Source organism: Typopeltis vanoorti, chromosome 23 (assembly GCF_054136105.1).
Source record: "Typopeltis vanoorti isolate ZY-2024b chromosome 23, IOZ_Tvanoo_1.0, whole genome shotgun sequence".
Taxonomy (NCBI): domain Eukaryota; kingdom Metazoa; phylum Arthropoda; class Arachnida; order Uropygi; family Thelyphonidae; genus Typopeltis; species Typopeltis vanoorti.
This window is the reverse complement of record NC_143571.1, coordinates 74,784,297-74,796,320: the sequence shown is the minus strand read 5'-3', so window position 1 is coordinate 74,796,320 and position 12,024 is coordinate 74,784,297. Positions and strand designations below refer to the sequence as shown.

Here is a 12,024-nt window from a genome sequence, read left to right as displayed (position 1 = left end):
TTAAATAATTTCACGTCGCCTAATTGAAGCCTTTGGCTCTTCATATAATTAGTAACTTCTTAAGAACATTTCGACAGCTAATAAAGAAACAAATTCGCATATTTAAATTTTAATTTAGAAAAACTTGTGTTATCAGCCCTTTATTAAATGTTATATGGCGTAAATCATGTTGTTAGCGTATGTGAGTATCTAGAATAACAGCGTGGTATTTGAATCCAAGATGACGTACTGTTACGTAAGTTACTAGGTGTACTTCCTAGCCGGAAGTCCAGTGCAGGCTATTATAATCTCCCGAAATGTTCAACGTCTGTAGATCTGTGTGTTCACGGGGGAGTGAGCACACGTTTCCCCTCACTTTTAGTGGAAAATACCTGATAAAGGTTTCTCACATCATAGACGGCAATGGAACCAAGGTGTTTTTGACGAAAGAGTTTCGTCTATACAGACGAAGCTACGGAGGATCCAAGTAAATCATATCGATATTAAAATATTTGCAACTTTACAGTGAGAGATTAAAACTCAAGTTACAAGTTTGAATTAAGTTAAGAATTATGTTAGAAGTTAGAATTGAGTTAAGAATTATGTTAGAAGTTAGAATATTTACAAGTCACGTTTAAAACTTAAGGCACAAATAGTTACAATATTACTAGTTATGAGTTAAGTTATAATATTTATAAATCATATTTGCAAGGACAATCTAATCAATCCCCCAACAGGATACTCAACAAATCACAGTTTCATGTACTTTACAAAAAAGCTGATATAAACTTCAGGAATAATGCTAACTTCGTTTCAAAAAGAATGCACTCAAGATGCATCTCGCTCTAAAGGGATGGAAAAATAATAACTTCGAATTACGATATTCTTTTCATGGAAAGCTTTCAAACTACGTGCATGAATTATAGAATGATCGCCGTTTTTTTTTTTTTTTGTTTTGTTTTAGGTGCATTTATGCCTATTACACAGATTTGCTCATTCTCTCCGTCCGTACCATATAATAACTCTCCTCTGGTTGTAAGGATGTTAATAAAATTTAGAATGTGGGATCAGAACAAAACTCTATCGAGTATTTAGACTTGGATAATGCAAACTGAAGATTATGCTCCACTTTGTAAAATAAATACAATTTGTAGCAATGACGTAAATGATCAGAATGTCAGATATGCTACGAAACTTAACTTGATAGTTGTGATCTGTGTAAGTAGTTTTGCAGAAATTCTTTAAACTTTTAGAATCCAAAAGCGAAATGAAAAGTGGAGGTGTAATCTCATAAGCTGTGATGATTTAACCTTGTAAGAACACGACGAAAAATAAAAACTATGCAAAATTACTTTTCTCGTAATTCAAAAGTAATTTTGAGGATTTAGAGTAGAATTTTTAGGATTTGGATTTTCAGAAATCCAAATCAAGTGTCAGAAGTTTAGAGCAGATATCCACTGACTGTTATTAACTGATTATTGTAAAAGTATAAAACTTACGCATGACATTTGCTTATTGGAAATCTGAAGTGGCTACATGTTTGGTCTATACGGACGTTTCCTGGTTATCTAAGGTGGAATTCACATTAAAGAAAAACCGCCCGCAGTTAACAGTGTTGAAATTTTATTTTTAAAGAGTCTACCTCTGATTTTTTATCAGATCGATTCCATTTTTCATTAGAACATTAGCTAAGTAAGCTGGCTTTTTCTTAAACCTAATTTATGCTCAGAAAGAACAGTTAATGTTATTCCCATCAAAATCTTCTTCCATATCTATAATATTTATAATATTTCAAGTTTACAGATTTATTAGGAATGCTTTAAGCAAGCTAACCTTTCTGTCTTTGAACACAATCCTGATATCAGAAAAGTAAAAGTCCAATATCCAGTAAAAACCTTAGTAAAATGGGCCACCTACACTAATTAAGATATTTGCTAGCCACAAGATGACAGCCATAATAGTGATAATAATACTGAAACATTAGTCTGTCGCATGATAAGCATGTGATGGAATGTTTAATACTACAGAAACATAGAAAAATCCTCCCCCCCCAAGTACAGCAGTTATGTTTTTTATACAGCACATAAATTTTGTTTTATTTATTTATACTTTTTGAACTTGAGTCCCAAGATATCGTTAACTTTCTTGATACTGTAAGATCGACAAATATTATTGGCTTTCTTCAAGCAATGTCGTTCTTAAATCTGTTCAGGGATTTCATAGTCCAATTTTCAATTTATGTGGTAATATCTGTAGATTGATAGCCAACAGTTTATAATCATGGCTGATTATTTTGTACTGTAGTATTTTCTGAAACAGTTCTTTATGATTACATTAAATACTGAAATAAAACGATAGTTTCGGAATAAAGTTTTGATTTATAGTTTGTTTTCATCGATGCAAAAATGGGGTTTAAATTATAGTAAAAATTTTTCTACTAGTGAATCCATGACATAAGTAAAGGCTAGTCACAGTACACAACAAACATAATATTGAGAATCAAAGAAAAAAGAGTCTGAAAATGGAACAGAGATACCATTATTCTTCTTAGAGATAACCAGGAATAGCATGCAGATTGAACAAGGAACAGCCATTATGACAAGAAATATTGGAAGAATTACACGATGATGTCAGTACATCTTTAAGGAGGAAAAATATGGTTTACCAATACTTGATGCCGCCAACTGGTGAGGAATTTTACCGTATACGGCCAATATTAAAAACAAAAATACCAAAGTTATGTTTCGACTGTATAGATTTTTATTTTCATTTGTGTACTGTCTAAATGTGATCCTTCGGGGGTTACTTCTGTTTCCGAAGTCCACCATTAAGATGGTAATATTCATGAAAAGTCATAGAGAAACAGATTACTTCACAAAAAAACTCAGAACTGCCCTAAATCTTCCGAGATTGTTTCTGTATCCGTGACCTAAATGTTAGGTTAGATCAATTAAAAGTGGATCGACTCATTTTAATTTAACAAACTTTTTCTTTTCCCCATTTTTTTGCTACCCTCTTTGGTCTAAATTTCTTTATCCCGTACTCTTTTTCACGTTCTCAATTCCACTCATCATTCTTAACATTAAAAAAAATTATTCTCACCTGACTTTCCTAATATGAAGCTATTTTCAACTTACCAGGTAATGCTACCCACTTTCTAATCATCCTCGACTACTTCCTAAAATCTTAAGACCTCAAAAGTAGTCTTTAGTTTTAAGATTTAAAATACATGCACTCATTCTGAAAATGCTCATATAAGTATTCAAACCTTTATTATGCATTCAATGCACATTCACAATAAGCAATGGTTTTCCAACAAGTGCTAAGTCTCTGTGTAAGAAGTAAAGCGCATTATAACTGGCGTTCATCGAAATCACGAGGGTTTTTTCTATCCTCCAAAGCTCATAAAAGTTTCACACAAATTATTAAAAACGCAAATATTCCAAAAAAATCCTGTAATGACTTTCACTCCAGAAAGTGTAGGTGAAGTTATTTTAGCCTCAATATTTGGAGGATAGAATAACGACCGGTCTTCACTCTTAACTGTCAATGATCGTGGGTGGGGATACGGTGGACAATAGCCGACATTTCGTGATCCTAATAGGTATATTTTTATTGTCTAAAATAATGTGAGTTCTACAGCGGATTAATAGAAATGTTCAAGAGAAACACGATGCCTTTGTCAGAGATCTAATAAATAAAAACCATCTGCAAAATGGTCTAAGAAAAGTTCATCTTGTTTCTTGCTAAAACTATTGATTTTCCACTCTTTTGCATCCAGAAGTTCTTAACATCATATAGTTCTTGATAATTCCAGATATAGTCCTTTCTTATCAAATCCCACTGGAAATTTAGATAAATCACAATCTCTTGTGTTAACCAACATATTATTGCGTTGAATGTTTCCTTGATTTTTTATCGGCAATTTACCAGAAGAATCTGGATAGATAGGAATATCAAAAACATTTTCCGATCGTGATGATATTTATCCAATTATTTTCAAAGCCAGTTTCTGTATTTTTCCTATTTATCCGGATCAAACACCCCTCCCCTAATCCCGTATGAGGCCAGCTAATTCACTTTCATCTGGAAAGCCCTTATAAAGATTTTTGCCTCCTAAACAGTATTCGAACCCAAGTAATATTTTCAGTTAAAGGCATCATTGATATCGAATGAGCTACAGATGATGGTAAACTGGACAGAAAACTCACTCAACACACTAAATACAATTTCCCCATAGCCTTAATCTGAGGCAAAAACGTTGAAATAAAATCCTCAAAAAAATAAAATAACCGAGCAAATGATTTCTCTTTTCTGATATATGAATCCATCGCTAATGTAATTGTAAAATGGCCATATTCAGGATGAACCTAAATGATGTATCATAAATCTCGATTAACTTGTTTTTCTCATAATATTTAGGAGGTTTGTTTATTCGTTAAAACTGTCATATATCAGAATTTACTTCTCAATCAACCTATACACCACGTAAATTATAAGATGTAATTTTTTGCTCAACTTTTAAGTTGATTTTTCCTGCATTTATGTTTCGAAATTCCCTTCAAACAACAACATTCATTTTTACTGTTTTTGTTTTTCAGCGAAAATGACCAAAGATCCGGAGGAGAAAATATGGTGCCTGAAACCGTCCAGTTCCCTACATCAGACATTGGCAGACCTACCTGAAAACGAACCCCTTGAACAACCCGCAGAAAGAGAAGATGAGCCTGCTGCTTATCAAGAAGACATTCCGTGGAATCCTGAAGAGTTTCTTAACATTCCCGAACCTCCTGATGGAGGATGGGGGTGGGTGATTGTGGCAGCATCATTTCTTTGCAACATGGTTGTGGATGGTATTGCTTACAGTTTTGGAATTTTCTTTATGGAGTTTGTACGGTATTATCAAGCTCCCAAGGGTAAAACTGCATGGGTTGGATCCCTCTTATCTGGCTGTTATCTCAGTGCTGGTAAGTATTTGTATCATAAAATATATTCACGCACGACTTTAACAGAATGAAAAAATACATTTTAATTAAAGATATTTTATATTTTTTCGACCTACTTAAAGATGTAAAGCTCTCACCTATTCTACAACTGGTCGGATGTCATATCTTACTTATACCTTGTTGCAGTTGTTGTTAGGAATTGTACTGTGTTCATCATTATCAAACCACAGTTTTATTAGTCCACAGATGGACGAATGTTTCTACATATTTCTGTAATTTAAGTGATGTTGTGCATGCCTACTCCAAAAATCGCCATTATATTTTTCTCATCATCCCACGTTATTACTTATGTACTTGATCGTTGTTGTCCAGTTCTTTGTGTTCATTCCATTGTTGTTATCTTTGTTCATCTGTTATTACACATTCTTATCAGATATTCGCCCAGTGTTGATCTCTTTTTATTATTCGTGAAATCGATTACCCTTGTCTGTGTCCTTATCGTGTTATTTACGAAATGTCTCTTTCCATGTTTCGCTGCGTTCGTTTTCGGTCTTCTCTATTATCTTTTAGCAAGACTCCTGTGTGTGTGTGTGGGGGGGGTTATGTTCCATCGAGTCGTTTTCGACTCCTGGTGATTCTATGAACATACGCTCCAGTCAGATCTGTCCCTGGCGATATCTTTCAGAATTTCCAGGCGCATTCCAGTTGCTTCTTTAACTCCATCCACCCATCTAATTCTTGGTTTTCCTCTTCTCCTGCTTCCAACTTTAACAAGCATCGTCATCTTTTCCAGACTGTCATTTGCTCGCATAATATGTCCAAAGTATGACAATTTTTGCTTCATGATCATAGCTTTGAGGTAGCAATCTGCTTTATTCTGTCTGTTACTGACTTATTGGTTTGCTTTGCAGTCCATGGTATTCTTAGAGAGTCTCCAAAGCCATAATTAAAATGCATAATTCTTCCTTCTTTCACATCCATACAGTACCAGAGGGAATACCATTGCTTTCACGATTCTGATGTTTGTTGCGAGGCTATCTTTATCTTTAAAGATATCTATCTTTAAAGATCTTGCTTAAATTTGTCATTGCTTTCTTTCCGAGTAATAATCTTCTTCTAACTTCTTCAGTATGATACCCATCTTTATCAATTCGGGATCCTAGGAGCACAAAATTGTTAACCGCTTCCCTTTTCTCCGCATCTTCAAAATCATTACGTTCACTTGTTGCCATAACTTTTGTCTTTTATAAGTTAAGTTTAAGGCCATATTTAGCACTTTATTCTTTAACTTTCATAATAAGTTCCTCCAAATCTTCTTTGCATTTTTATAGCAAGATGGTATCATTTGCATACCTCAAATTATTAATATTTCTTCCGCCAATTTTAATTCTAACTGAAGACTCCTCCAGCCCTGCCAGTCTTAAAATGTATTCACGGCACAAGTTAAACAGGTACGGAGATAAAATACATCCTTGTAGCACCCCTTTACCTATTGTGAAATACTCAATTTCTCCAAGATCTGTTCGGACAGTAGCTTCTTGTTCACCAGAAAGATAATGAAATGCTCTGGTACTCCCATTGTTCTTGGCATATTCCACAGTTTCACATGATCTTGATCTACAGAGTCAAAAGCCTTACCATAGTCAAGGAAACAAAGGTAGACATTATTTTGCTATTCTTGTGCTCTTTCTATTATCCATCTCACATTGGCGATCTGATCTCTTGTTCCTGCCTGTTCAGCTGGCATTTCTCTCTTCGTGAATGGTTCCAGTCTATTCTGAATGATCTTAAATAAGACTTTACTTGCATGAGAAATTAGTGCTATTGTTCTGTAATTTTCGCACTTGCTTACATCGCCTTTCTTCAATAAAGTTATATAAACTAATTTTTTCCATTCCCTAGGTCATGTAGTTGTGATCCAAATTCGCTGACATAGAGCTGTTAAATTTTTAACTGCCTCTTCTCCCAGGGCGTTGAGAAGCTCAATAGGTATCACATCCCCTCCTAGTGCTTTCTTACTGGATAGCTGTTGCAGTGCCCACCTCACTTCATCTCCAGTGGTACTGACTCCTATGTATAATCCTGCTCTTCAAATTTCTCAGTAATTTTGGAGTCCTTTCTGTAAACAGCTTCTGTATACTCTTTCAATCTTTCTTTGATGTCTGCAGCTTCTGTAAGATATCGTTTGTGTTTAATTTTCAATATTATTTTTCAATATATTATTTCAATATTATTATTTCAATAAAATTTACATTTACAAATTTACATTTGTAAATGTAAATTTTCAAATTTCAAAATAAAAGCAATTGACTGCTTACTTTTACACCCTGTTCATTATTGGTTGAAATTTGCTATCGTAATGCCTTATCTATGATCTATCCCAATGGCTTTAACAGGCCTTTAAGGCCCACAACCTTCCAAGCATGCTTGGATTTCGTAACCGAAATACGGGGATAGAATGGTCACTCCTATGCCTCAAGGTATTCTTGGCTGTATCCCTGTGTGTTCAAGGGTCCGGTTTGCCTGCTTGCGGGATGAAAAACACCAGCCATAGCTGAAGGATCTTCCTCAGCTATGGCTGAGGAAGATCCTTCAGCTCCTCACGTCTCCGACGGGAATCGAACCTAGGACACTCCTTCCCCAGGCATATGGTTGCGAAGCGCAAAGCCATTAGGCTAACCACGCGGACGCCTTATCTATGATGTACTGGTTTATTCATTCCGTACCTGGCATCTATGTTTATTGTTCGATTATGTAAAAGAGTTCGTGTTTTATCAAATCTCAATAACAAATTGAAACATGGAATCGATATAACAACAACAAAAGTGGTTTCAATCTGCATTGAAATAAATCCAACAGAAAATTTATTTCGGTAGGCCTCTGTGCACTGGAACTGAAGTGAAACTTTACAGCATTGTTTACCCTAAGATATGGGATGAAAGAACCAGAGAAAGAAGAAGAAAATGTTTTTGTTTGCTGATTTGACATGCAGAAAGCAAAATTCAGAAGAAGAATACTGTCTGTTAGTACGTGAGAATACATGATAGCCAAATAGCTTGACATACTATGTCAATGTGCACAAAAGTTAATGTACTCAAAAAATCATTTTGACAATAGGCCAGCGATTTTCAACCGGTGTGCCGTGAGAGGGCTTCAGGTGTACCGCGAGATTTATGAAAACAAATTAATTGAAAGAAATAATGTCGTAATTTGTGCATTTATTTATTAGTGTCTGGTCTTCCCTCTTCTTGTGTGTGTAAATCAATTAAAAGTATGCCTATTTTTTGACAGATCATCAAAAAATTAAAAGAATGTATTTTTAGTGTGCCGCAGAATTTTAATAATTAGTCTAGGTGTGCCATATTATGGAAAAGGTTGAAAATCACTGCAATAGGCTAAGGGTTTGAGTGGATTCAGGGAAGACCGTGCTAACAATAGTTTTCCTCCGTTAGAAGGAATGGGAGCAGTTTCATTTTCATTAGCAGATCCTTCGTGATAACAGAAACCAATCATATTAAAAACTAGCAAGATATATAGCCTCACTGACTGTGAAAAATAAAGGAGTCCACTTTAGTTCTTTTATAGTGATCTGCATGCAGATGTATATCAGAATGAACTTGAAAAACCTTAGCCAAATTAACAAGCTGATAGGAGCGCCGGATGAGATTCAGAAAACTATTTTCTTGCACAAACCGACCTAATACTTTTCCGATGCCTCTAAATCTACCAACCTAAAGAGGGTATTTACTATCGATCTCATTAGGACATGCTTATTCTAATAGGCGATAACACATTTTCACAGATTTCTTTTCCATCGGAGGATTCCAGCCATTCTCTAAGGTATATTAACACAAATATGGTAAGAACTTCCATAAAATATATGGATTTTAAATAATTAAATCTTGTTAATATTTTTGTTCTTATTTCTGTCTATTTTTATATTAACATTTAAACATAAACGCATTATAGAAGAATGTGTATCATCTAAGTGTATTAATTTCTTTTCTTTTTTAAGGTCCTCTAGTCAGTGCCCTAACGAACAGATTCGGATGTCGTCCCGTAACAATTTTGGGCAGTATTTTGGCAACGGCAGCTTTTCTGCTTAGCACTACAGCACCGAATGTAGATATCCTCATGCTTACCTATGGTATTATGGGAGGTAAGGTTAAAAAATTACAATTATATTCATGAATAAGTTATCATAGTCAAAAATTTTAAATTTATTTTATCCACGGATTGTCGACATAGAATACTGAGATGTGTTTTGTTCACGTAAAGTATTTGGATTCGTTTAGGAATTAAAATTATAGAGCTAAAAGAAATTGTGGTTCACCTTTTAATATTTGTTAAATATCAAGAGATTGAATAATATATTTTGTGTTGTACAAGCGTTTGTTACCTGAGAACTCGAGAGTTAGTCGCTTAAAAGATAAATCAACTGATAGGTAAGGTGGTTATTTGATGCAGAGTGATGAAAATCATCTATCTATCCATATGTTCACTGGGCATCCACAAGTATGGTCACTCCGATGCTCGGTGATGTGCCACACCAGGCCTCGCCATGTAGTTCTGTTGTATGCTTTTCTGAAGGCTTCAAATCTCTGAAGATCAGTCACACACCGTCCATTCATCTCACTGACGGTCTATCCCTTCCTCTTTTTCCAGGAACGTTACCTTCTATTACTGTTCTGAGAAATCCTCCTTCCACCCTTTTAATGTGTCCAAATATTTTAACTTTCTTCTGTCAATATCCTTAAAGAGCTTTAAAGTTCTACTGATGTTTTCTAACACCCATTCATTTGTACTCCTTTTAGTATATGATATCTTCAACACCCCTCTGTAACACCACATCTCAAAAGCAGCTCTCCTTTTCTTATCTGACTTCTTTAGGTTCTAAATCTCACATCCATAAGTCGCTGTTGGAAAAACAACTGCATCCAAAATCCTCAACTTTGTTCCCATGGAGAGAGAGCCATCTTTCCAGATTTTAGACAAGTTTCTGACTGTTGTTTTAGTCATTTATAATCTTCTATCATGTACCACCTGAACTTTACAAACACTCATACCATACCGGAATTAAAACTTACACCCTCCTGTTGGTTGAAAGACACTTTCAAGTGACCACCGTGTAGTTGACAAATTACAGTTAGTTTGGTTTTGTTATTCTCTAACTTTGCAAACTTCCATTAAGAGGAATACATATTGATGATTATTTTCACAAATATTATTTGTTGCATGCTGGCTGGCCGAGTAGGTCTCTCCTTTCCAACAAACCAACACATTCTGATAAGTTCTAATTCCACATTCTAGATTAGAATTTTCTGTAGCATAAAACTCGATGAATCCCTTGGTGGATAATGAATTTCTTTGCCCGGTGTGAGACCATATGCTTGGTCTCTATAGCAGAATTTTTGTATTATTTAATTCCAGACCACACCTACGGAACTAATGTGCGATACCTCACAACCATTCCTACACATAAATATATATGTTTACATATGTATATGTGTGTATATAGTCCCAATATTTTGTTATCAAAGATTTCTTATAACTATGACAAGACGATCCATTGAACAATGACATAGACAAACATGCATGATGCTATATTAACATATAAATGCAAAAGAATAAGACAAATGTGTGAAACTATACTTGAAATTATGTAGCACTAACTGGGGCACACAAGCTTACCATTTTCTTCATGTTTTTGTTAGTGATGTGTCAGTCAAAATCTGTGATCCAGTTGATAATAGTGGTCCGAGTAATATTGCGAATTCAAGTGCTGGTTTGTTATGTTAGAATTACGATCGAAGCAGCTAAGACTATGAAGCCAGTGTACTATGCGTATGTTGTTATATTTCTTCTAGCTGTTTTTCGGAATGAAAAATCCCAGTTCCTAACAAGAAAAAGTCCTTCCACTTCAGATAAAAAAAATTAAAAAAGTTTTCGTGTAGTAGATAGATAGACAGGATTCGAACGCAGGTCATTCTAGCCGAAGGGTATCGTCAATACCCTTCGAATGTCGACAGTGGTAGTTTTATCCATTTGATCTCCTGAAATAAGCTATAGAATCTTTGGTTGGACAAGCAGGACATGGCTACAGACTTCCAATTCATTATACTTTTTGAATTGCATGCAGACAGAAAAAAGTCAATCATTAAAATAGGTTGATCGATTTCATTTATCCTGTGATGTACATTTGACATTTCAACATGCTTTTCTTGCTTTTATTATCTCTAAAGATTTCTCAGTCAGTACTGTAAATTCTATAATAAAAATCAGTATCGTGATAGCATCCAAAAACGAAATTTGTGATCTCTCTCTCGATGACCTGCACTTTTATCAATAATTATCATTGATGTACAAAAGTTCCTTAAGATCTTCCAAGTAATAATGCCACAAAATGTACCCAAGTTATGTGCCATTCGAGGACAGCATCTGAAAACAGGTCATGAGCATGTTAGCAACATGCAAAGGGGCGGAAAATTTGCCAGATCAATCGACTATAGATCTGATTCTTCCAACGGCAAAATACAGAACTTAGACATTATGTGAGCAAAAACTGTTTGTGCACAATGGCATTTCTTTTATAAAATTTAAATGGCTCCATCAACTAGATAATCTTAAAGAATGTTAATTCTATGAGGCTTTGTGGTTACATCACTTGGATCTACAAGGGTTTTGGGAAATTGTTGTCTTCGCAAAATTAATAAAAACACAAATTGCATCCCTAAACGTAGGAAGTTAGCTTTGGTTACATTTGGTTCTGTATGGTTGAATAACATATGATATCTACCTCATTACCTCTATCGACTAGGATATAACAAGGAAGCTTCTGCACAGAAAACAGATATTGATCTCTTTCGATCAGAGTGCTGTGAGACAGAACGAGAGAAAGACTACCAAATAAAACCCAATTTTGTGCTGTTTTTGATGATACATGAGATAGAAAGAGATTGGTTTTTATAACATATAGACTCATGATCTTTTACCGTGTCGCAGATAATAATACTCTCCAGGTATGGTTGAAACTTAATATTCCACTGTCTTAGTTTCCTCCACAATGGTAACACATTTCATCCTATTGAACATCGGAATG

The 12,024-nt window shown here is 34.8% G+C and overlaps 1 protein-coding gene across 2 annotated transcripts in view; it reads left to right on the top strand.

Moving 5' to 3' along the window:
* Positions 1-12,024, top strand: part of LOC150093991 (monocarboxylate transporter 12-B-like) — a 75,885-nt gene that overhangs the window by 49,666 nt on the left and 14,195 nt on the right. For both annotated transcript variants that reach the window (XM_090412582.1, XM_090412584.1), the window contains exons 2-3: positions 4,581-4,946; positions 8,941-9,084. In XM_090412582.1, the coding sequence (XP_090268708.1) occupies positions 4,581-4,946; positions 8,941-9,084 (510 nt within the window). The remainder of the gene's footprint in view (positions 1-4,580; positions 4,947-8,940; positions 9,085-12,024) is intronic.